Consider the following 27,426-nt stretch of genomic DNA (forward strand, 5'->3'; position numbering starts at 1 on the left):
AGTTGAACCTGCCAAGTTGCACTAAAGTTTAGAGAAGTTCTGACCTGTTCCAGAGTTATTAAAGATTATTTCTTACAAGGTTTAATCTGAGGTTGTCAAAAACTGGACAACAGCTAAAAAACCCTGGATTTTTACACATGATGACCTCCAAGGATTTACACTTCAGCCGGCTCCTGCTACCATCATGACACCACGAGTATAAAGCAACATATTCAACATATTCAGTGATTCCCATATCAGTGCTGTTACCTGGATGTAACTCTAGCTCTATGAGTAAGTGCACGTACAAAACAGAGGTAATCATGCCTTAAGTGCATGATTTTTATGTGGCAAGCTCTCTTCCTACCCACAGTTCAAAGGTCCAAAGGACTTGCGAGGACAGGGGAGCGGGGGTTTGAATGTGTAATTACACCAGTTCATGTTTTGTGAGGCTACTCATTGTCAACCCCAGAAAACATGACCCGGGTGTGCGAAAAACACTCAGAGGGCTTCGTCTCCCTTATAGTCAAAGGGTGTCTCTAGGTTGGGCTGAGTGTCTGAGTGCTCGTGGTGGTCAAAATTGTGTTCAGACTTGTGCTCGTGATCATGTTGTTGGTGCGAGTCCGGTTCGTGGTCGGCGTGCCGTACCTCCTCGTCTTTCTCCTTGATGAGCTTTTCTGTCTCGCTGTCCGCTACTCCGGGCACCACGGGGATGGGGAAGTCTGTGCCGCTCTCCCTGGTTAGTTTACTGCAGAGAAGTTCAACGTTTAATTTGTATTTAATGTAACGTCAATATAAGAGTAGACGTCAGTGTCTTAGTGGAAACTACCAGTCTATCTATTCTATCACAATCATCATCACAAACACAACATGCAAAGTAAATCTGCCTCTGGCACCGTGTAATTAGTTGCTCTCCTGATGCTGCTGACAGAACTCATTAACACTTCACAGCAAAATACCAAATAGGAGAAATCCTGGAAATAGATTAACTCATTTGCATGTGTCTGTGAAGATATATATTGGAACATTTTTAACCTATTAAATACACAGAAAAATAAATTCCAAGGATATGAATCTGAATGTCTTAAAGGTGAATGAAGCAAGAAGTGGATTACGTCTCTTTAACTGAATTCTCTTCAGCAATATTTAATCTTTAAATGTCTACATTTTCTATATTATCTCTTGATATTTAATATATATCTTTAATAGATGTATAGTTTGCGTAAGCGTACTTGCGGTTGCGTTCCTTCACAACCATGCGGGTCATGCTCTGGATGCAGTGGGCTCTGTAGTTCTCGTAGTGAGTCTCCCGGGTCACGTCCTTCAGGTCTTGCATATGTGTGCGAACAAGCATGTTCCTCAGCTTCACAAAATCACAATGTGCCGAGTTCTCCACTGCAAACCACAGTGTGAGGATCAGTTTCAACAATGCAGACCTCAATACAACATGTTATCATGCTAGAAATGGTGAAGTGGACCAGGGGACTGGGCCTACCCTCTACGATGCCCCAGGGGTACAGACGGCCTCGCACCCTCTTCCCTTTGGCCTCCACCACTGTGTTGCTGCCAATAACTGCAAAGGGAATGCTTTCCTGGTTGGGGGAACAGAAAGGATCACTGAATTAAAATTGGCAGGGGAGGGTGTAGATGAGTTGTTAACAGTGAGTGGTGCAGTGCAGATGTGCAGATGTTTGCTGTTGTTCCACATTTGCGTTCTTACTGCCATCTTTCCTTCCTTTTTCCCTTCCTGGTTACTCTCATTAGACAGACCATATTTTGTTACCCCCCATTTCCCATTCATTATTTAAATTCCTCCATCTCTTATTCTCATTTGTCATTCCTGTGCTGCAGTTGCACACGGAGCTCTTATCAGAGGCAAAGAGAGATACCCTGGCACTCTGACTGTGTCCTCACTGGCAGCTTATGGTGCCAGAAGAGCAAAGAACAGCTGACTCATCAAGACTGTGTAGTCAGTAGTGGACAGACTGCCAAGGTCTTCTTTTATATTCTCCTGTATATTCATTTTAACATCACTTCACTCTATTAATTGGATAATCTTCTGTGATATGATCAGGACAACAAAATTTTAAATCCAGCTAAATAGAACATAAAACTGTATCATGACTTACTTCATATTTGCGTAATGTCTATTCTTGGTTATATAATGATCCACGTGAGCACCCAGTTGCTGTGTGTTTTTCCCCTACGCTGCAAAAGTATGTGTGCACATACCTGGCCAATGAAAGTGATTCTGATTCTGAAATACACTGCAAAGAAAGAGCAGAGACACATGGCAGCTCTGGCTCTCACCTTCAGCTCAGTGTCCTGCTGCTTAAAGTCCTCATCTTCATCAGAGTCACAGTCGGGGAATTGGTATATCTTGATACCATACTGCTCAATCTCCTCTCGGATCTACAGGGAAGTGAAGGAAGTGAAAGCTTCAATAATTTGATCAGTGATGATACAAGTGGAGTTTATTTGTTCACCCAGAAACTGATTAATAAGTTCTGTGAATCTCTGCAACATAACTACGGTTTCATTTATGAGATTAAAACATAAACTGAGAACAACTTGCCTTGATTTTCTTTTTCTTGACCTCACTGGGGGTGAGTGTGTCTGCTTTGGCCAAGATGGGGACGATGTTAACTTTCTCATGCAGAGCTTTCATGAACTCCACATCCAAAGGCCGCAGGCTGGAAGAAATACGAAACACACGTACACATTAAACACAGTGACACACGATAAAACACAGAGAGGGTTTTAATAATTCATCTTTCATTTGATTATTTGAGTAACTATTACTATACAGATGAAGTGTATAGCTTGCAGGTGGTAATTTTAACCATTATATACGATGTCTATCAATGGGACAAGTAATGTATCTTGGTGATGATCAAGATGTGTTCAAGCCTGAAGACACTGATCTGACATAAGTTTTAAGACATTCAATCAGAGGTTCGCTCTCTATGTGACCTCTTGATGTGAAGTAATGACTGACGCTCATCAACAGAGGGAGCAGTCTTTCCACCACCATGACTTTAAACATGCACTGCAGCATTACTTGAGCTTTATGGTATATTTGTTCTTTAATGAGCACGGCCATGTGGAACAGTACATGTGCACAAATGCGGTGAAAAGGACCACATCAGCACTCAGTGCAAACAACTGATTAAAGCGAAAGCACTGCAGCAGATGTAAATTCACCTGAAGGCAGCAGAGAACTGCTTTAACTCTCAGCAGGAACCCCACTGCATTAACAATTTATGGGGTGAATGCACTGTAAGTAAATACATTATTTTACCATAAACCTCAATTACTCAGGTGGCGAAAAAAAAGCTGTGTATGAGCATCCACGAGGCTGTGATATACTATGTAATTTAGGGTGAGTAAAGATACTGATACTGATCTGATGTGAATGCCAGCACAGACATTACGTACTGCGGTAGAAAAGGGGCTAATATCCCTCCATTATTAGGAGAGATAAAAGAGAGGCAGAAGGCTAACTAATCCCCGTGTGGGCACTTTAGATTTGTCATACCCATGACCGAAGGGTGAGATGAAATAGAGGCAGCAGTGTACGCGGTTGTCCTGGATGTTCTTGCGGTTGAGGCCACTCTCGTCCCTGAAGTACTGCTCAAACTGCTGGTCGATGTAGTCAGCCACTGACTTCCAGCTAGAGCAGAAACACACTGGGACGTTCAGTCTCTGAGGCGATGCAAAACTACTGCACATGACTTTTTAAACACAGCAGAGCTAAAATTAGGTTATCTAGCTGTAGTCTAAAGATTCCTAGTTCATTTTGGTCATTTGTTTTCATTTCAGGTTCTTTTATTCATTAAAGATACCGTACCATTCAGTGTTGTTTACAGCATCCCCAAACCCAGGGGTGTCCACGATCGTGAGCTTCAGTTTAACACCTTTCTCTTCTATATCCACCGTGTGTTTGGTGATTTCTACTGTTTGTGTGATTCGCTCTAGGGAGATGACACAAACAGACCACTGTTTTTAATATCGGCCATGACACGGGGGGCAAATATTTATCAAACAGAATTAAAACAATACTTCAAAAGCTGTGGCAACCTCACCTTCAGCATTGAGCAGCTTCCTATCTTTGTAAAGATCTGTGAGAAACAGACTGTTGACCAGGGTGGACTTTCCCAGGCCAGACTCCCCTTCAAACAAAGAACAACAAAGAGAAAAAGGAACGAGGTTTAAGACTTTGTGATTAGCAGTTTCTTCAGAGTAAAAGGTGGGCTTAAGATCAAATGTCTGCTAATGTGCAGACGAGGATTTACCTGCCACCATGAGCGTGAAGTCAAATCCCTTCTTGACTGACTTGCGGTGCACCTGGTTGGGCAGTGTCGCAAAACCCACATATTCCTTGTCCTGGTCCTAAAAAATGCACACAAAGATCAAATAATACATAAGGGAAGCATACATTATCACATATAATACACATATATGTATCACGTTTATGTAAAAATCATCTTTCAACACTGTTATCAACGACTCCAAAAACTCACAGTATGTAGCATTTTCCCACAAAAAGTTTCAACAACACAACACAAACAGAAAGCAACGCTACCATCACAGAGCCACAATCACTGGTTCCACCAGAAGAAAATAAGCACGAATTAACCTTTTTTTTCTTTCCACATAAAACAACATATTTGTTTCTTTTAAACAAACCTTTTTTCACATCACAGGAACTACATTCATCAGTATGAGGATAAACTGTTCAACACGTTACAGCACACAAACAACATCGCTTTAAAAGAAGAACAAAACCACTGAAATCTGGTCTCCCCTCTCTGGGTTTCCGTGTCTGGGCCTCCTTGTGTTACCTCATTATTGTTGTACGGGTCAAATCGACCCCAGGGGCTCTTGGGCCTGGTGGGACTGACGGGGGTCGACAAGTCAAACTCCACACTTCTGCTCTGCGGTAAAAAGGGGTCTGAACCTGAATCCGACTGCGCCCTGCCCGCCACAGGGGGGCGCAAATATGAGGGGGTGTGGGGGCGGTCTTTGCCCTCGGCTTCCCTGTCTGCATCATGAGGCTCGTGGACATGATGGTGTTGCTCGTGCCCTCCTTGGTGGTGAGGGTCTTGCATAATGTTCTCCACCTCTGAGTCCTCTGAGTGGCTCGAATGCTAGAGAGACGCCATGGTTTAAAAGGGGGATGGATGAGGCAAAAAATAGAGGGTGGAGGCAGAGATAGGTAGAGGAAAGGTCAAGGGTCCATGTATAGGGGAAGGGACAGAGATCCAGAGGGCAGACAATGTGGTGAACAACAGGAACCATGAACAATAATACCAGGCATCTAGTAGTCTAGTGTGTCCTACATTGTGGATTATAAATCTCCTGACTACTTCATACATTTTGCAGAGCTAAATTCCTACATTTCCAGGGGTAATACACACTAGACTGTCACAAAGCGAAGGTAAAAAATAACAAAGTCTAGCTTTTCCTGTAAGAGGATACACAGCTGAAGTGTAGGCTTCTGAGCATATTCTGGACTCCAGTTACCACCCAGTCCCACAGACTATAGTCTCCCTGCTAGCTGAGTACAAAGATAAATAATGCAGTGGCTCTCAGAAAGCAATGAGGCCTTTTAAATTCAGTACGGGAGCTGTACTGTGAATCATGTTATGTTTATGTACTATACATTAGCTGAGGGGTAGAGTGGGTTGCTGTGGCAGGACACATGAAGCACCAAGATACAACTTTTGGTGTGAATGAAAAATTCATATTGCCTTTGGAAAACGAGAGTTCATTCGACCAAAATATTTTTTTTTTTTACTTCTAACTGTCCAGTATGATTGCTGTAGAGTTCAGGAGGTTTTGGGGGTGTCACTGGTACCTGTTCAACATCATGGTCCCTGCTGTGATTAGGGGAGGCAGGGCAGGAGTCCTGCTCGTCTGATGAAGAGTGAACCTCGTGGTCACTGTCCTCCATTGCAACTGGGGCTACAGTGCACTCTGCAATCTCCAACCAGAAGGGAGCACACACACGGAGAGGTTTTATAAGGGTTTAAAAAGAATGGGAGGGGGGGTCACATGAGGAGAGGAAGGAGCAGGACCGCAGAGAGTCCGGCATGAGGAAATGAGGTGCATGTGGTTCAAGAGCCGGGAGCGGTACGACAAGCACGACAGATGAAGACAAAAAAAAAAAAACATCAAATGATTAAATAAGGCCAAAGTAACGACACATGAAACATCATCATACCATTTACCACAGGAAATGGTATGACTGCAGAGCAGATAAGACGACTGTCTGGTTGAGTAACCAGAGAGATGACTGAGCGATGTATCATGGCGTTTTGAGGGCAGTTGTTTCCACAGTCTTCCAATATAATGTTGACCCAAAATGGCCTCCTGATGTTACAGCAACTGCCTTGTGTTATTAGTTAATCTGATATCACCATATTGGGTTTTTCAGGCGCCACCAAAACTTCACCAGGTCCAGGCGATGTCAGTGCCAGCAGATAAGATTATCTGTGCCAGCTGTGGTTACATATATCACACAGTCGTTGAAAGTAACCCAAGTAAAACGCACCGAGACACACCTCTACCAAAATTTAATTTAAGTCTAGAGCCACTGTGGATTACTTTTATTCCCTTACATGTTAATATTCTCACTGGAAAGCACTTCCAGTCTGGTGGTAGTTCTTCATCAATTTATCCAATACTATGTGTGATATCTCTTCATCACTGTTTAACCAGAGTTAGAAAAGCCTTCATGTAAACCCTGTGTGGTTTATGTCTTCCATCCGTGGCCTACTGTTTTAATTATGCTGGGATTTAGAGCTTTAGGGCTAAGAGAAATTGATAGTTTCACAGTTTAGGAAATCAGTGACCTGCTTTCCTGTGCAACAACCAAAGCACAGAGATCAATGTCCAACACGGTGGACCCTCTGACCTAAATAGAAGAGATGATTGATTTCAAAGCTTTGACAACGCCGGAATAGAATTTCTAACAACTTTATCGCTCAATTTCGTACTTTTTTTTGCTTGATTTTGGTGTAAGGAAGCTAAGAAAACCAAACTTCAACAAAATCAGACGTAATCTCTTGCTAAAATCACAACTGCAGCATACACATAAACAACAATAAAGCCAAAACACTTTCTTCCTTTTAGAAAAACGGATCATAAAAGACACAAACCACCCCAACCTCCGTCTACACAGTGCCTCACCTCCTCTCTTGCAGTGCCTCACCTGTGGTCCCCTTTATCAGCACGTAAAGCCTCTTCTTCTTGCCTCTGCGTACACTGCTCTTCATGCCCACTCTGACAGGCAGCAGGAAGCAGAGGACCAGAGGCTCCAGCATTTATACGCCTCCATCCCAGAGGACACAGCGCCCTTCAGCCCCATCGAGCCACTCAGCGCCGCGGGGGAACTGATCAGCAGAATTGACGAGCCGCACGTCACCGTTCGCAGGCTACACTTAGTTATCTTAACACTTGCAAGTTGTACATGACACAACATATGTAGACTATGTCACACCTATAATTCTCCATGACAAGCCCTGAAGGCAGAGTTATAACAAACAACCCGTATAGAGACTCCATCCTGTATATCCACTGTAGAGCCACTTGAGCTGCTTAACGTCCCATTATAATCACAGATATATTAAACATAACCTGCCATGCTAATGAGTTCACTAATTAAGCTAATAGATGAATTAATTATAAACTATTTATATGCCTACGTACTTGTCTGCACATACCACATTAAGCATTAAGCAGATTTCCTCATTCTTATGCAAATCTATGCAGGAAGTTGCTCCAAATGTAATCTGACTATTGACTCTACAGACACAAACAAAGCCATGATGACATAATGTCTGGGACAAAACTCATAATAACCACTAATAAATGCAGATATATATAACGTGCACATTATAAACTTAAAACTTTGAGGAGTGTGTCTCTTTATTAAGTTAAACCACTTTCCTTCAGTGACATTCCTGAATCCTGACCCTACCTTTAGAGCTTTCTTCTCTAAGCCACGAACACTATCAGGTTACGCTGTCTTTAAGTCTAATCGATGAGGCATGTAGTACATTCACGTTCCACTATGCACTCTAAAGCAGCTTTATATAGCAAACTGGCAAAGTCAAAACTGGAACACGGTGCAACGTTTTCCTCTCCCACTGAACCAGCCAGGCCTGGATATTAAAAAAACCCAGTTACAGCTGAAAAGCTTTTAAGGCATTTAAGAAGGGAAGGAATTTAATTGTAAATGGAATTTTTCTGTTAACGCATGATGCCTCTCTGGCTGCTCAGGTGGCCAAAAACACACTTATTACTTTCTCTTGAACTCCATATTTGACATTATAACAAGCAGCTGGAAGAAAAAATAGAAAGAAGATGTAAAGGATCTCACAAGAAATCCGGAGATTAACACAACTCAAGAACAATGACATTTATCAATGACATCATGCTTTCCAACAGGACACACTGTCCAATCAGAGCAGCTTTATGAAGAAGGAAAAGCTCGGGGGTTTGACGTTTTTATTGCCATTACCTCCTTCAGGAAAAAGGGATACGGGAGAATTATTACACTCAAGTAATCTTAGAAGTTCAACAGAGAAGAGAGATTTGATCAGATTTTACTGTGTGCACTTTTTCCACATGCAAACATTTCCACTAACATTATTAAGCCATTCGAGTTTCTCCTGTCGCACAGAAGCAGTAGCACTCAATCCTTCGCTTGAATTTAATACCACTGAATCGCTCTTCTGCGTCACTCACTGAACTCTGTTTTCCACAGATCAAGTCTGACTGTGCAGGGTCTTGAGATAGAACTTGTCAACTCTTCCAAACATGAAGTTAAAGGTCCAGTGTGTAGGATTCAGTGGCATCTAGCAGTGTAGATCGCAACTCCCTCGCTTCACCCTCCCCTTGCAAATGCAAAGGAGAAACTACAGTCGCAGCGAAATACGTGAAAAAACGCCAACGCCCCTATCTAGAGCCAGTGTTTGGTTTGTCTGTTCTAGGCTACTGTAGAAACATGGTGGTTCACAACATGGAGGGCGACCCACAGCGCCTGTAGATAAAAACAGGTCATTGTAAGGCAGTAAAAACATAACAGTTCCTATATTCAGGTGAATATTCACTGAAAACTAAATGGAAACATAGAATATTATATTCCATTTCTGCTAACAGAACCTCCTAAATGTTACACACTGAACCTTTAAGTATAAAACGTTCTACTATCATCACAAGTCTAACATGTACTATGTGACAATAACTGTGTGAGATCAGAAGTCTCATAGGAAGGTATTTCCTGTGAGTTGGTGTGTTCAAACTGAAAAGCATGGCCACTTCCAGACCAAAGCCAATAGAAAACAAATATCAGGCCATCATGTGTGTGAACCGGATAAATCAATACACTTGTGAAACATATGATTGACTGGCGATACAACATCAATACAGCTCTTGTGAGCCATACCAACACAGGAAAGCTGAACAGTCACAAACCCCATTAAGTTTGTCCTTTCAAAATAAGAAAACCCTCCAGGTTAGTCGATTAAAAGTCTTTAAAGAACAAAGTATTCAATGTCTGACCCTGACCTCAAAAAACTATTTAAATGTAAGAGATTTACAGAAATTCCCTTAATCCTTTTCTATGATATTAACTGCATGATGTGAAAACAGTCTTCTAGAACTAGAATAAAACCTAATGGGCTCTGACATCAATTTCACACATTTTCATTAGGCTACCACACAGACTCTCCCACTGGAACGAGTCACAGCTGAGACCTGAACCAATTACAATTTCCATAACTGGCCGAACTGACATTTCAGCTCCTCTTGAGGGTTAGCTCATCATGACTAATAAGCAGGGTTTGTCAGTGATGAAACAGAATACATACGCCTCAGACCAGGTGAAACCACAGTGTGGCTGGTTCAGGTCCAAAGTGGCAGAAAATAGCTGAGGCCCTGGAGCGAGACACGTGACTGGAAATGCCTCAGACAAGCTAAAAACACAAAGGCTTCAGTACTACAATGTGACAAATGAGCCTTCATATTCAATATAACGACTCCAGTCTACTTAGCTTTAAAGACTTCCTCACATTACTTAAAAAATGACTCATTCATTCACAAATAAATGAGACAGGAAATTAAACAAAGGTATGTGGACAGAAACATTAATCCTTTTGGTAACGGCAACATATCTTACTTTGTCAGCAGCTGTTTCTTTGGCATTTCCTGCAATGCATGTGTTGATGCCTCTGAACTTACTTCAGCTTACACAATCTAAGATCTCCACTCTCGAGGAGACGCTGGCCTGGAACGTCCTGTTTGTCATGTGAATTTAGTAAACTGGGGCTAAAGTAACAATTTGACCAGAAGTTTATTGCAAATACAGTAACAGAGCAAGGGATCCAATCATTTTAATGAAATTTAATAAGCAGTCTGAGGGGCAAATGGCAGGTTGCTGCAAGACTACACAAAACAAATGATAACCCATTCAGGTCAAAGCTTATCAAGGAGACCATTGTAAGAGAAGTAACCTCTTGAGTATGTCAGACAGATGTGGGACATCATTTATGTTATTATGGGACTAAAACCTTTATGGCTGGCCGATGCAGTCCCTGAGAAACAATTGAAGGACATGAAACCCAATTCAACGTAAACAAATTTTGTGGTTGACTACGCTGCTTTGTTACTGTTGGATGGTGGTAGTGGGTTTGGCTGCCACAGTGCTGATAGATGATGATTTGTTGCATGAAACACAGCTCTCAGGGGAAAGACCACTTCAAATTCTTCTGTATGACATGGGAAATGCAATCAGAAGCTGCCAGAAGTCATAAAGAAACTATAAAGCATGTTGTTATTGACCTTCTATGATGAAAGCACATATCAGCGCAGGAGGAAATGCTGTCGACAGAGTCGTTTATAATCGAGCTAAAATAATTACTATGCTATTATTCACTGAATGCTAAATCATTTTTACTTGGCAGGCTTCCCCACTGTTGGTAGGAATGCTTACTTAACTGTATGATGGTGAAGTGTGGGAGATGGTGCCTACAGTGAGGTTGCATTTACCAATTTATATACACTGTGATCTTAAGCTCCTCTTGAATTTTAGACTGGAAAAAAAAGCATGAATCTAAACGTGGCTATTCAAAGGCTTCGAAACAACGCTCTATGTTTATTCCTCTTTAGTGAATGTTGTGGAATGCACAGGCTGAATACCAGTGAGGTTTCCCCTTGTGGCGAGGCCAGTAGCAGGTGGTGAAGTGAGCCATGTGTGCTCTGTGTGAATGCTGTGGTTGTTTGGATAGTTATAGCAGGGCTCTGTGTGGAGCTGGCTCACTACAGAGAGAGAGGGAGGGAGGGAGAGAGAGAGACAGAGAGAGAGGGAGGGAGAGAGAGAGAGAGAGAGAGAGAGAGAGAGAGACAGAAATAGTCCCCCTCTCACCACACACTCCCACAGTTATAGAGCTGATGCAAATTTTCACGTGATCAAAACTCACAATATTCAAGAACAGAAAACAAAATTAAGCCTCACAGTTTCTCTCTACTTTACCAGTGTGTACAGGAGCATAAAAACAAGATACCAGTAGAGTAAAGGTGTGTACATTCTTTACCCAAATGTATTCCTGCTGTCTAAACTACTGATCTTGCACCATCAGAGGTGATGACACTCACCACACTCTCAATGCATTGAGCTGTCACGCCTGGTCAATACATTTTAACATCCTAGAGAGGAACAAAAGCTCAGAAACCGATCAACTCCACTGTGTTCTGCAGTCGAAACAAATATTCTTGCTTCTCTCAGTAGTTTACCAGAAAATTGTCATTACTTGTTCAGAATCAGTTCGAAGTCTGGTCACATGCATTCACGTGCATGGTCCAGCTCGTGTGGACAATCTATACTCTGACAAATGCACGCTGTATATGCACAGGGAAATCCTGCAGCCACAGACAACTATGTTGGAAGGTTAGGAAGAAAAGACACACAAACACACACACACACACACACACACACACACACACACACACACACACACACACACACACACACACACACACACACACACACACAGTTAGATTTGATTGCAGGGTCAGCAAGAATGAAAGCAACAAGCACATACCTCTGTGTCACTGTTTGTTTCTGAATTTGCTGCCATATTATCCCTCTAGAACCAGTGGTAGTCCTTCCAGACAGCCAGAGGAAAGACAGAAACCAGTAAAAAAAAAAAAAAAGGCCTTGGAAAGCTCCTTAGTGAGTGTCACTTCTTTAGTTTCAGGGCACCCCACGTTACGTAAGCACACCTATTTTCTCTGAATCACCAATCAGATGGTTTTCTTTTCCACCCCCCTCCCCCCAACTTGTACTTGAAACGTCTTTTATAAAACAGGTACACCTTCGATCTGTGTCACTCACTCTGCATCTGGAGCATTTCAAAAGCTCCACCCTGCTCTCGGGTTTTGGCCAATCTGCAGCTGATATGCAGATGAGCTGCAGCTGAAGTGTCGGCTGCTCGCGTCTGCAGAGCAGTCCTGACTTTAGAAGAGGTGATGCTCTGTAGGGAGCTCAACAACATCTGCCCTGTCGCCCTGCTACAAGCCTCTCCTGCCCTCGTTCTTAAAGCCACACATGTGAGACCTTAACATACAAAGGATCACACACACACACACACACACACACACACATGCATGAACGAAGAGATGGGTCTCCAATGATTCAGAAATAATTTCAATGAACTATAACTGGAGGTGGAGATCCATCAAATCAGAATTCAAAAATTCAAAGATATGGGGTCTGAGCATCAGAGGAAGACAACAGCGGTATGCATCAACATAACTTCTTACAATGGCCGTCACATCCCAGCCAGACCTCCCAGCTGGCGGTGCCAGGGCCAGAGTGGCACAAGAGAAATCAGTGTGTGTGTGTGTGTGTGTGTGTGTGTGTGTGTGTGTGTGTGTGTGTGTGTGTGTGTGTGTGTGTGTGTGTGTGTGTGTGTGTCCATGGTGTGGGGAGGAGAAGTGACTTGTGGCCTACATGCTACAAATAATCTTTTTATCTAATACACACTTTCTCTGCTGTCCTCTCTCTCTCTCTCTTACACACACACACACACACACGCACACACACACACACACACACACACACACACACACACACACACACACACACACACACACACACACACACTCTTAAGTGGGCCACAGCACAAAGCTTTTCCATTAATCTCAATGGATCTCTGTGCTTTGCAAGTCTTATAATACTCACTCATTCTTAAGGAATTAGGACTTTGTGATTAAGTTGGGTTTTGTACAGAAGTGAATGAGCTCAATGAGTCTAAGATATATGCTCTATGGCTTTTTAGACTGTGACAGTCACCAGACCAGTGACTTACCAAAGTCTGACAATATCTAAACCACAGAGACAGATATGAAGTTTGAAAAGCCCAGTTTGTGTCTGTGCTGGGATCTAATCTGCAGTCTCTTAGTTTAACATGAGAAAGAAGGAGAGAGAGAAAACAGAGGCAGAATTCAGCTGAGAATTCATTTTCTGCCTATGGGAGGAAGAACTACACGTAACATGATCCCAATCTTAATAGCTCTCACTGCAAGTGTGCCAACTTATACAACAGTAATAACTACCATAAGTAGTAGACGGAGAGTTAACATAAATAGTATCAGGTCAACAGACATGCCAGTCTGACAAACCACACAGTAGGCAAACCTCGCTTAAACCCCTTATAATGTGACACATGAACAGAATTGGCCTGGATGATAGGGTGCGGGAAAAATGTAGGCTAACAAACAGGAGACGTTACTTCCTGTAAGGAAAGATGGGGAGATGACTTCAGGTCTGCTTTAATCCTCTCTGGCTGTCCCTCATCATGAGGGTGATTATCATGGACTGTCTGAAAGGGCTGACTGCGCCCAAGGGATGGATGGCTTTAGATATACAATCTCAGGCTGCACACACACACACACACACACACATGCACATGCATTAACTTATATGTTGCCCTGCACACACACAAGGGTCAGACACACTAGAGATGACAGTAAAGTGCCAGTTTATGGCGCTGTTAGGATCGCATTGCTGGTCGTAATTAAAATGTCTCTGTGTCCCTGTTTACATTGTGAGGTCGTCTGGCTCAGGTCCAACGGAGCTGGAATGAGTTCCTTGATAAAAGTCACTGCACACGGACCCACATCAGCAGCCAACAAACACTGGTATTCAAAAATGTCCACGACCGCAGCCAACAAACTAAACACGAGTCTGATCTACTGATTGCATCTGCACAAAGCATGACTGTCCGGCTGTGTATGGAGCTGTGTGAGTGCAACATGTAATTTACTTATTGCAGAGGATGCAGCCCTGGCACTGTGCCTCATGGGAACAGACAGTGGAGGCAGGGCAGTGCCACCTGCTGCTCATGATTGGAAACAGCTCGACTTTAATAAAGATGTGGAACAATATGTGTGCATGTATCATAGGGCTTTTTCACCGCAGACACATCACATATTTAAAGCAAAAACTTTCACACCTCTTTTTGTTATATTCATTTACTCATTTATATGATCATACTGTCACAATATGATTCCACTGAAAGTCCAGCCCTTAAACAAAACCTGCACACATGTTCCATATCCAGCACATTTGGCAATAGGAGAGAGCATCACCGGCAAATATTGTAATTCGAATATTGCTTTTGTACTACAGGGAGATGCATATTGTAAAAACAAGGTCTGAACACGAGGACAGCTTTCAGCCCAAGCACAAACACTCATGTGACTTTGTCTACAGCAGGGTGTTCTGAACACTCGAGAGAATGAAAACCTGTGTAGTCAGAGTGTAGACAGCAAATATGCAGCAAATATGAATTAGATATACATTTTCTACTAATTTGTCTGAGAAACTGGATGAAATGTCTTAGCTGTACAGTAACATGCAGTGGCCGCTGACGCCCTCTGAAGCAGATATCCACCACCTCTGCAGGAACATAAATATTGTTTCACAATAGCGAGGAACGAGGAGACGCTGGATCTGCTGAACTTACACTTCCTACACTTCCTCCTCCATTCAATTAAAGCTCTTTATCTGACACAGAGAGATTCCTGTTGGAACGCAGCTAAAGCATTTTCTAACTTTGTTTGTTCCCCCCTTAAAAAGGTGGCATGGTGCAACAAAGGCTCATGTGGCTCTGGAGGGGGGGGTGGGTTCCGTTGGACAATTTAAAGAGAAGGAGAGGCTTTTCCAGATTAAAAGCGAGGAATTCCTTTGTTCATTTGAATTCATTTTAATCATACCCTAAATTACCCTAAAGGTTTACACGAGTTTAGGATAGGCATATCTGGTATCTGCAGTATGTTTGTGGGATGCCAGATTAATGTGTCGTGTGTGGTCAGACACAGTCACCTGTGGCTTGTCCAGCCTGTAAGCCCACTGACCCACATGGACTGCCAGCAGAGTGTGATTTCCAGCTGGTCCAAAATCTGTTTCAAGATCATTGCAGCTACATTGTGTTCTGTTTTACTGATTACTCTTGAGAGCACAGCCCTACAAAGTAAATGCACAAAGAATCAGAGGGAAAACAGAAGAAAATAAGGCAATTATGGTGATATGAACTACATTCTCAATCTTGGGGTGTTTGCGCTGTTCTGTGTGTAATCTTTTCCAACAGTTTGAGAAGTCTGAACTGCATCATTAGCAGACCCATGGAAGGTATAATGTATGCAGATTTAGAGCAGACACAAGGTGCTGAAAACTTCGGAAACCACAACAAAGGGTCTGGTTTCCCCTGAAATAATTTCTTTTATTTTATTGTACTGTTTATCCACAACCATTATTCAAAATGAGAACCGGGAATTATTATGTCTATTGGTTTCCACTGAATTATAGACAGCTGAACAACCTGTTTCTGAATCATGAAGAAACAACAAGAGCAAATTGCACGACTTGGTCTAGAAAGGTGCTATTAATATTTATTTAGGGAAGGTTTGTTGCACCCAAACAGAGCGGAAGAAAAACCAACACCTGTGAGACAAAAGGCGACAGCAGACAAAACACGGCCAACATCTGCTGGGTGGTGAACTCTGTTTGCCCTGGTGAAAGGAAGCCAGTGGGTTGTTGTGTGGCCTCGCTTCTGCACACTGAATTCCAGCCCATCTAAGTCCCACATTACATGAACACAAAACCACCTTGTGTGATTGTTGGCTCCAGCTCTGGCCTTATCACAATGCTACTGAAGAGGGTGAAGTCTACAGTCGGAGCCACAGATCTGCTGAAACAGTGTTGGCATTGTGTCTTGAACAGATTCAATAAGAGAAATTACATCAACGTCTGGACTGGGTTTCCTGTCTTGCCAAAGGTACCAATCCAGGGGAAACAAACAAAGTAGCTCAACTATTCTCAGATTCATTACTTTTGCAACAGCGGATTAAGACATCGCAGTCGGCAGTCCCCAGGGCAGGCAGCGTAGGAGGTTGACTGTTCATTACATCATGTGCAGTATGCATAAAAAAGTTTGACTAAAGTTGAAGTTTGCTCTACAGGCTAAACACATGCCTGGGAGATAATCAGTGGAGTTTAACAACCTGCAGCTTTAATACTACATCAACAGTATCTGCCTTATTTTGTCAGATTTGAGCTTGGCCTCCCAAAGCTTTGTGAAACACAAACGTTGTCTGCAAATACATGTTTAAACAATTCTGAACACATTTTCATTTCATAATGTCCTTTCACAGGAAAAGTCCCCACATCTGTCATAACTCAGACGGTCTCTTGGGACACAATTTCAAAACATAGGAAGGATTTATGATGCACAGTACTGCAGATTATGTATCTGATACCAGAACGTTCTCTGACCAAAGAACAGGTAACATATCGCTGCACAAACAGGCTTCACACTGCTCTTTCAATGTCACGAATGCTGTTGTGTGGTAAACAGTTTATATTACAGTATATATATCTAAGCACAGAGCACAATCGACTACACACAACAGGCCTTAAAGCAGATGGTCAGTGTACATGTACACTTTTGGTACAGCCATTACACAATAGTTCTCACCAACATTATACAGCAAAGTGTTACTTCAAGTGAGAACAAGGGAGATTTTTGAAAGTGTTAAATTCTTCTAAAGTAGAAAGTATTTGTACGGTATAATTTTCTCTACCAGCTCCTTTCCAAAGCAAGCACCATTTAAGATATCTATCACATAGACCAGCTTTGGTCTGTGGACTTCCACAAATAAAGTAGACTAAGGAGATAAATATACAATAGGTTAACATTTCTCCCCCAAAAATAAACAAGATTATGATGTTTCATCTGGATCCAATATTTGTCAAGTGCAAAGCAGCCTTGGTTACCCTGCCACCCCTCCTGGACCGCCTGGGGTCATCTCCCTGGTGATTGAGCTGTTTATCTCATACGTCAAAGATCACTAAGCTCCAAACAGCATCAGTGATTGACAAGCAGCAGCCCCCAAATTACAAGAACCTGTGATTGACACTCCAGACACCACATGAGGAAGCCCTGCGCTCAGGATTAGGAAACTAATAAGTAGGTTAGCAGTTCAAAAATCACACTTGGGCTAAAGGCTGTTTCACAGGCTTTGGGTTCTTGGACTGCGAAGCTGTGCTTGAGGAACATGGCTGTTACATCTGGGCTTCACCTGTGAATGAGCCAACTAGAGCTGATTTCCCACCATGTGGCCTCAACAGTCTGAGCATATGTACTTAAACAGTGGGTCTGTGCTTCAGCCAGATGGAGTCTGGCAAGTGAAAAAAAAGTAAATTTACATTTAGACAACTCTTCTACACGACAAACCCAGAATTATAGTGAAAGATTTTTGCTAATTCTTAACAAGGATTCAGAGATCCATGACTTGTACCCTCAACAGATGGCGTTGGTGACTTCTAGGGTGGTGCCTGACTGGCCTGGGCTCCAACATGAACTACACATAATTGTCCTTTTCCTCTTTCTCTTTCCATCTGTTCGTCTCCTCCCGGATGTAATCCGCTTCTCTAATCTTGATGCCCAAACACACCAAGAGCCACAAAAATACACACGCAAAAAAAGCTTGGAAACCTCAACACAAGTACCCCTACACAGGGAAATAAGATGCCTTGCCAACTGACTCATCTGTGATGCCAGTGACTTCAGCACACGTAGCTCAAACATACGTTGTTGTGCCAACTAAAGTGTAATCAGCAGCATGGACCCCTTCATATGGGATTCTCTCTGGTTTACAGCTGCCCTATATACTGTACAGCTGGAATGAAAGTAAAGGAACATCTGCCTGCCAGGAGGAGCAGTCCCATACAGATAAAAAAAAAAAAAGCCCCAGCACTCACGATACAACATCCTTTTGACCTCAGTAATACTGACACTGAGAAAATATCAATCACAACACATGCACATTGCAGGTAGACAGTCCAGGCAGTCATTAGCACATTATTAAAAGCACGGTTTTCCTATTAAGGATGGTTCGGAGGACACCGGGCTGGGAGAAAAAAAGATAAACAACTAGTCAGAGCATCGGACTGTCAGTATCATTTTCAAAAACAAAAGGAAGATTGATAAAAACATGCCCGGTGTGACTGTCTCTTCACATTATAAACCAGCAGAGGTTGTTCATGACAGACGGCTTGTGCTGTGTAGCCGAGCTTATCTCACTTCTCATCACAATGCAGATGACACGCTACACTTACCATTGTGCAGATGGTCAAGGCACACACACCAACACACACTATACAGTAGAGGACAGCGACCGACTTCGAGCTGCTCCAGGTCTGTACAGACAAAAACCTTTTGCGCCTCCAGCTTCAGCAGGGCTACACAGTCTTACAGTCTGACATTAATAACGTAATGCTGCACACAGACACACGCCGCATCCCGGGCTTGACTGGCACAGGAAAAGGAGAAAAGGGAGAGAATTGCCTGAGTGTGAGGGTCAGACAGAAAGGGGGGAGGAAAAGCTCTGTTTAGATCAGGCTTACTGACAGACCTCAGGAAGAAAACAGGTGAAAGCTGGGATATCAAACACCAGGCAAAGCTGTGGCTTAACGTTCAGAGAGCTATAATGTTAATATTCAGATAATCACTTATCCCTATAATGTTCTATTCAGGGTCCTGCAGACCCCAGGGCCTCTATAACTGCTCATAAAACACACTTAAAGTCCTCCTGCACTCAAAAATATGTTTTTCTTCTTGTTTAAGCTACACTGTGCAGAATGCTGTATGTGCAGAGAGAAATGAGAAGGATGTTTTCACATTCGTATACGGCCTAATAGCATGATTTGTGACATCAGAAATAGTTTGGAGGTCAGTGCTGGTGCAGTATATAGCTTAAATGTAAGGTAGAAACTTAAAGCCACCAATGCACAGACACTGAGGATGTACTTTACAGTGAAGTAGGAGACATCTTGTGTCCAGCAGGAAAACTTTAGAAACGAACAAAGTTAGCATATTCATAGATTCTGGAATTTTTTCTTCAATATGCTCTACACATGTACATACTTTTCTCTCAAGTAATTCATCCCAGAACCACTGTACACATTTTTATGGTTTATTTAAAGCAAATAATAAACCCAGTTAACAACTAACTTTTGCCACAAGTTAAGCTTAGCCACTATGGTTTAAAAGCTGTGGAGTGGGCTGTCACCTCTGGTTTGTTTAGGTAACTCCTGGCCTGGCTAGAGAGTGTTTGGGTACATTCAGTGGGGCATGATAATATTTATTTAAGCTGTGCGCAGCCTGCTCCCTCACTTACACATGAACAGAATAGTAGCTACGGGTGAGTCTGACAGCTTTTTATGGTGCAGTGTCAAAAGGGAGCTCTTCTGTCCATTTACTTGTCTCTTAACTTGTAGGTAAAACACAGTGATGCGTGACCCAGAGCACTTTTTCTTTTGCTGATTGTGTTCATTTTTCGTGACCTCAGTTGTGATAAAATATTCACTGTCACCATTTCCGCTCAGCTTTACTATTCAATTATCTATGAACCAAAGAAAAGGCAGTACAATTGCACACAGAGTTGTGAGAAGAGTGCTGCTGCAGTTTCTGTAGAGTGGTGCACGATTCTTGAATCCTAATCAAAGAGCGTGGAATTATGTATAGCACATGGTGTGCGTCACCAGCACTCACACCTCAACTGAATGAGGTGTTGAAAAAGCGTCAAAAAGGAAATGGCACAGACTCAGTGACACACCTGGCATCCTGCAGGGTGTCACACAGTGTGAGGTTGAACCCAGGGCTAACAAATGCAATTGAATTATAAACTGTGCTGTATGTTGGGACAATTATCATATTATTATAGTTTTTTTTTTTTTCACTGCTAACTGCTGCAGCACTCTAGTGTGTGGTTTACAGTGCTAAAACAAATGGTTGCTCAACTGGAAACCCATTAAAGTTGCCAACTTTTCATTTGGAAATATTGTGTTTCAACATCAACATTTCCATTTGACCAGAGGTAAATGTACTGAAAGACTGAGTTTTATACTGGGATTTTTGCAGATGTGAAAACACTTGAGCAATAAATGTCAGACAGTAGCTGGTCTGAGCTACAGTACATGCCTGCCAATGTTAAGACAATAACTGTCATTGCCATGTTTCTGTGGAAAAAACTGTCAAGAGCAGTAAATAATCTCAAGGTCGTCCTCATTCTCAAAGTGGGTCAGTGCACCATCAGAGAGGTCCAGTGTTCAGTTGAGTAGATCCAGGATAAAATGCATTCATTAATGGTTAGCATGTAGTGTGTACACATATAGTATGTAGACTATTAACATTGAGATTTGTATATATGAAGGTTGATATATAATGCCAATATCAACACAAAGACAGGTCATGTATAGTTCTATTCTCTTCTATAGGAAAGTCAGGTATACGTTTACAGCAGGAGTAGGAGACTTTTTCACCATCTTCCCAACAAGGGGAGTGCTCGAACATCATTCCACAGCAGCCACACTGACATAGTTACCTGCAGATGTATCTGCAGAAATCTTCTGTTTATTGGCCTTGTGAGCTCAAACATCGGCCGATACCAATTATCTTAAAATGGCAGATAATTGGCCAACCGATTAATCGGTCTGTCACTACCTCATAATCATGGAGAATAATATATTTGTGCATTTTATCTACTTCTAGTTTGTGTAGTTTTCCCTCATTTTCTTGTTGGAACATTTTCTTACACTCATTAGATGCTTTATTTAGCAGTCAAGACCAAACACAAAAACCTGGCAAGGCTGCTCAGTTTGCAGTCTGAGTGAATTTTAACCTGGGTCGTAAATAACTTCTTAATTGGCACAGAGACTATGCTAAATGGCACAGAGCGTCTCCAGGAGAGATATTTTCAACTCATCTGGGACTGTAAGAAGCGTCTTTTAGGGGAGCTGCAGTAAAAAACACACTGTTCCGTGAGTCAAGCTGAATGCAGTGATGAACTCCACTGTTAAACAGTCTTTGGGGCTTCATGGCTGCTGGGAACAGCAGGGACTGAGCCACCATGGCACAATGTGACAGTGATGTGGAGAGAAAGATGTGGGTGAAGGGCAAGTTCGGAGGAATTAACCACAGTGACAGGAAGATAGCAAGAGGGGGAGAGAAAAAGCTTTGAGCAGAGCAGAGACTGATGCACAGAGACCCAGAGATCAGAGGCCCAGAATCAAATAACATCTCATAACTATCCATGAGGGTTGTTGTTTTGTTTTTTTCTTCCTTTGGCTCTGTTCACTCTATCCTTCACAGGCAATGACCCCAAAAGGACAAAAATGATCAGCTTGTCTGTGAAGTGACGTTACAAAGTTCACATTCCTGCATTTCATTCAACTCTGCTCACTTTAAAAAGTTAAATAGGCCTATAATAACCATAACAACTGTACAAACTGTACATAGCAAAATGCCCCAGACACTGCATCTGTTTCTCACTGTGGCACTCAAAAAGTCATTCTGCCAGATGTTCAGAGTATAATCTCCATAAACCAAAAATAGCAGATTTATGTTACACAAAGTGACTGAAGCACACATTCAAGAATGAACAGAACAGATTACTGTCACTGTACAGTAGATATACAGTCATACACTAAAGTATGCTGCAACAAACACAGATATTGAAGTCAAAGGTTAACTGACACTGGCAGTATTTAACCTTTCAGCTGTGTAGATTTGGGCGGGATTGTAATCTGTGTGGGTCATGATGTACAGACTGGGTGGACAGTCAGTGACATTAATCTGGTAGGGGCTATACTTGGTTCATGCAGACCATCTGTGACTGAGGAATAAGCAGTCCCATGTTGATATTTGTTTAAATTAGTGTGTGATAGACGGTTCTGCGTGGCTCTGAGTTAAGCTGTAAACTCCAGATGTGTGTGACTGTGTGTTTATGTTCACTGAGGCTTGTGTGTCTATTTATCTATCTGTGTGAGTGGACAGATTGCTGACAAAGCTGGCACTGTCTAGCCAGCAGCTGTGCTGTGCTAATAACAATAATCCAGTCAGCCACATTTGTAATGTAAAGAGCACCACAACTACTTTAGAGAAGAAATAAATGAAATGCCTAAATCTAACCTTGTGTCACAAATGGCCAGTGGAATTAAAAGGCTGTGATGGTGTCTTTGAGTGTTCATCCATTATGAAAGAATAGACATTTACCAGATAAAGTTTTCAGTAATATCTTTGTTTTTGTGTTTTTGAAACCTTTATTAGACAGTAACAAGACATTAAGGATGACACTGAACAGTGAGAATTCATTCAGAAACCTCTATACCAGCTAAAGTGAAGCACTCCAGTTCCAGTGCATAAAAACACATCTAATGGGTAAAAGTACTTTCCACTGTGTGAATCATAAAAAGCTTAAAGCAGTGACCAGATGCAGGCAGCAGGACACACAGTTGTCAGTTTCTGGAGGGAAACCTGCAGCAGCAAGAGTGGGGACCCCTACCTTACAGTACAGACATCCTGCATGAGTGAAAGTTTATGTACATGAATAGAAATGTGAGAAATGCATAATTTCTGGGAGGGACTTTTCCTTCTTGTGTCCCTTCCACTAGTTGGGAGCAGGAATCTGATTGCTGACCTTAGTCTGAATTCTCAGGCTAGCTCTATTAATAGCCCAGACACCAGCGAGCGCAAGACTCCTAAGTCAGCAGCCAGAGCTTGCTCGCCAGGCCCCGCTTTAGTCTGGCTCTAGATGGACCGGGCTGTTGATTAGAAAGAAAAACAAGGCTCCCGAATCGCTTTCTCAACTCATTCAAGTTAGTCATTTTTCAGCGTTTGCAAGAAAAAGTACAATGCAGCTAAAAAAATATACCACACAGCAAAGATCTCTGAATTTCAGTCAACGCTCGTCATGCAACTGCACTGAGATTAAAATCTGTGTCTCTTTAACCAGAAAGGTGTGCTTGCAACATGACAATGCATAAGCCTTCAATATTTCCCTCCAATGCTAATAGTGCAGAGAAGAGGGCACCCCTTTTGGCACGACTCCCAGGGAAACTGGGCAGCGATGCGAGAGAGATGCTGCTACGCCATAACCAGAATGCTCATTCAGAGAGGGGGAAACTTTTGTCCCCACAAACTCTGAAAAACAGAAAGGTATTTAGAGAATATCGGTGTACTGCAGCTCCAACACTAATAAGAGCTGGTTGTAAATCAGTCGAAAACTTGCCTAAATCCAGCGAGAGATTAACAGCATCTGACAGGCTTCAGAGATACGACTTTTAGACACGCCAAACTTCCGTCATGCTATTAAATATGACTCTGTGTTTTGTGGTGACAGAAAGTAACCGTTCAAGCTTCTTCGTGTCACACAGGAATTCCTCCATATAAGTTTGTGTGGGGTTTGCTTTCTTTAAAGCACCGGGGGAATGGTACACATTGTCTCGGGATGTTAGGCAATGCCAAGATATTTTTTTCCCGAGCCACTCGCGCTGTCGCTTTCCCAGTGAAAACAATGTCATAACCAAAGTGGCTGAGTGGAAAAGGCCACAAGTGTCATTTTAGATAAATATGGTCTCAGAGCTACATCTTACTGTCCGCCCACGAAGTTTCTCCCTGTTGTCTTAGAACCAAAATGACAAGAAAACTACACTACTTCCAGTATAACTTTGCCTGAAATACACACTCTTCTCTGCATAACCCGTAAACACTCCCAATGTCATCCAACGCCTCTGAGACTTACTTAAATGTTACACTGTGCCCCTCACTGGTTACAAGGTCACGTATATTAAACACCAATCTTTACATATCCTCAGTGTGTGTTTTGTAATTTGATCCAATACATCATCAAAGGTTAAACACATTCCACCTCCCTCAGGGTTCTCCAAAAATATGTCACATTCCTCACAAACATAAATATATCACAAACAGGCGGCTGGCAGTCTACTGTGGCAGTGGTTTTAACAGGTGGAGTGGAAGGGCAAGGACACTGAGGGTGTTTATGTACTGCCCAGTGGTCTGCACTGTGGTGGGGAACTACAGACACCCAGGGGGGTCCGTTTCACTCTTTCGTTTTTCTTTTTTTAAATCAAGAGCCTTCACTTGACTTTAATTGTGGATGGAAGGGAAACCAAAACAGCAGGAACAGTGTTTGTGTTTCAGTTTTTTTGTTATGACAGGACAAATCCCAAGGAATCTGATCTTTTCAAATTCTGATTTGGGCCACTTTCATATGTGGTCCACATAACATACAGGTCTTACTGTTTGGCAATGGGACCTCAGTGCGAACAGTCAGATTTCATGTGACATATACGTCACTCTAGTCAGTGGAGGGACAGTGAGGTGCTAGACCTCATAAGTATTTGGGGTGACACTTCTCAAGCAAAACTTGCAGTAAAATCAAAACTGGTCTATGTTGGCTCCGACTCCGCATCCACACACACCTACAGACAGAAGTAGCGGCCATTGCTCCAAAAAAAGCCATAAATTGGCACTCTTTCTCCTCATCGTCTTTATCATCTGCTCAGGAATTCTCTGGCTTCCACAGCACATTAACCTATAAATGAAACCTTACACATTGCCTTCAGTGACCTCTATGTTTACTTTTGTACGATAGCGTGCAAAATTGTATGATGTGCTATTGTTGCGTTGCATGCCTTCTGTATTAACCATTGAGAATAACTTCAATGTGGGTCAAAAATAATGCAAAATGCTTGTAAAACACATCGTAGCACTGCATGAGAAAAATAACTTGTCAGTTAGTCTAAATTATTCTTTGTTTACCAGCCCTTTGCAGGTGAGCCACAAAGCTCGCACTGCACCAGTAAAGCAGGGACGGGACCTCCAGTGGTTAAAATGTCTATTCAGTAGCTAATCAGAAGCAAAAGAGTGGCTCCATCCCAGTTTCCACCAGCTTCTCTGATAGCAAGAAGTGAGTTTGGCTTCTGTTCTTTCCCCTTGCATCTCAAAGAAACAGACAGTTCCAGGTCAGCTTATCTTCTGGTGGAACAAAATCTTTTGAAGGAATACATGTGCTCATACACAGTGAGGTGCTATGTGATAATATAATCTCTGAGAAAAACAGTGGCATAGTTCACTAGCAACACATAAAAGATGAACTAGTAGCAAAATTAGAAGACAGAGAGGTTTTTCTTATAGGCTAAACATTGAGAGACATTACTTTGCTTAAAACTGGACAAAGTCAAACCTGGGTGAGGTCCTGCAGGTGTACATGCACAGCAGTTAACATAATGAGAGTTATTTGGTAGCTGGCCTGTGGTTGAGAATACAGTTCACTTCACTGGGTAAACATTATTTTGACCTTGGAGGGCTCTAAATTTTATGGGAAATTGATGTGATTAATTTAGCTGGAAATAATGTGGTGACCCTCAGCAACACAGATATTCTTACGTAAAACTTATTTTAAGACAAATAAAATGTTTTTTGTTCTCTGGCCCCCGGAGGTGAGCGTGACCCCATTCTTTTGCTCAGACATTTTTTATTGAAACCTATGAGAACTTGGATCCACCTGCTATAAAAACCTTCTTTCCTGTGTCTTTTTTTAAATGTTTCATTAAAAAAAACAATAAAAACAAATACTAGAGATACTCAAAGAAAGGTTTGAATAAGAATTGCCAGTGTGTATCACCCCATAAAGAGTTGCCCATGGCAACCTGTTCTGCTAAAACTACCGGATGTTTTTCTTGTTTCCTTTCAATGACCAGGAGTCTAAAAAGAGAGTGGAAGAGGTTTTCCAACAGTAAAAATAAGGAAGTCATTAGCTGCTTATGGTGCTTAAAGACTAAGGCCAGCTCCATAAAGCAGTCAGTAATGGGCATCCATGCTCTTTGCCCTATTAACCTTTGAAGATCATGCGCGCACACACACGATAAGATAGACACCTGTAATTAAAACCACCTCACACAGAGCAGCAGTAAATGACTATGTGGTTTCCTGCCAGTCAGAGGTTTTTGAACACTCTATATTTTAGCAATTTTGGTTAAATCTAAAACAATATCATTGAAATTTATTGTGAGTACCCATTAATTAGGAAATATAAATAGAAAAACAGGTATAAGGGATCTAAGAAGTATCTGACTTTTTATTTTATTGTAAATTATCAAGATTTAACTGGGAAGCTGATACCTTGATAAATCTTCTTAGGAAGCTGTAATAAAAAAAGTGTCTTATAGCAGATTTAAGTGTTTTTTTTACACAGCTTTAATTAGCTGACATTTCCAGTGCATCCGCCTTTGATACGCAGTGATTGAGGATGTTAATAGGTCCCTAAGTGATAGGTTCAATAAAACAAATAATTATCAGCGGTGATCATGAGATGTTCATAGGAGAAAAAGGGGAAATCTTTGGACTCACTGTAATGCCTATAGGATATTAATGTAAAATACAATTCAAAAACGTTTTTTTAGGTTCAGAAACATGCTCCTTGGCAGTGAGGGTGGAGACACATGGAGATAGATGGGTATAAAGAGGGATGCTGGTGTGGTTTGAGCTCCTGGATAATAGGGAGGTCAACAGGCCACAGGTATGCGATTGTTTATGTGAAGGTTAAAGAGAGAAATCCTGAAAGCCGGAGGGAGTGAATTCTGTACGTGAGACTGCTTTACAGAGACGGGGGAGCTCCTTCGTACGGCGGAAGACAAAGAGGAGGAAAAACAAGTTTACAAAGAAGGGAGCACATAAAAGGGGAGAGAGGTGAAGGGGAAAAGGGGGAGCAGGCTCTAGAGATCGAGGGAGGCAGCAGGAGCCACATGTCTTCCCTTTGATCCTTCAATGAGTCGCACATGTTGTGGTGGTTCACCCATTTCATATGATCCCAACTCTCACAGAGGCACACGTCAGACACTTCTGTCCCAAATCACTACTCTGACAACACTACTGTTTCAATCACAGATTCCTCACACACTTCATATTTCAAAGTATTTACCACAATACAAAGGGTTGTAATGTCACAGAGCAACATAAAAACCAACCAATACCCAGACAAGTGCCCAAATGATCCAGACATACGGTGATCCTC

General features: G+C 42.2%; 1 protein-coding gene across 5 annotated transcripts in view; it reads right to left on the reverse strand.

Moving 5' to 3' along the window:
• The window catches only part of septin4b (septin 4b), a 36,714-nt gene that overhangs the window by 2,907 nt on the left and 6,381 nt on the right, over nt 1-27,426 (reverse strand). The window contains exons 1-12 of one of the 5 annotated variants that reach the window (XM_051396643.1): nt 12,087-12,330; nt 5,840-5,965; nt 4,824-5,129; nt 4,275-4,371; nt 4,065-4,151; nt 3,830-3,953; nt 3,518-3,652; nt 2,555-2,672; nt 2,290-2,391; nt 1,475-1,571; nt 1,212-1,374; nt 628-727 (exon numbers count right to left, since the gene is read on the reverse strand). In XM_051396643.1, coding sequence (XP_051252603.1) covers nt 628-727; nt 1,212-1,374; nt 1,475-1,571; nt 2,290-2,391; nt 2,555-2,672; nt 3,518-3,652; nt 3,830-3,953; nt 4,065-4,151; nt 4,275-4,371; nt 4,824-5,129; nt 5,840-5,965; nt 12,087-12,122 — 1,491 coding nt within the window. In that variant the 5' untranslated portion in view covers nt 12,123-12,330. Of the gene's footprint in view, nt 1-627; nt 728-1,211; nt 1,375-1,474; nt 1,572-2,289; nt 2,392-2,554; nt 2,673-3,517; nt 3,653-3,829; nt 3,954-4,064; nt 4,152-4,274; nt 4,372-4,823; nt 5,130-5,839; nt 5,966-7,195; nt 7,323-12,086; nt 12,331-18,667; nt 18,689-27,426 lie in introns of those variants that run through there. The other 4 variants (XM_051396642.1, XM_051396646.1, XM_051396644.1 and 1 more) reach the window with 4 other exon arrangements.

Source organism: Dicentrarchus labrax, unplaced genomic scaffold (genome assembly GCF_905237075.1).
Source record: "Dicentrarchus labrax unplaced genomic scaffold, dlabrax2021, whole genome shotgun sequence".
In the NCBI taxonomy this organism is placed as follows: domain Eukaryota; kingdom Metazoa; phylum Chordata; class Actinopteri; family Moronidae; genus Dicentrarchus; species Dicentrarchus labrax.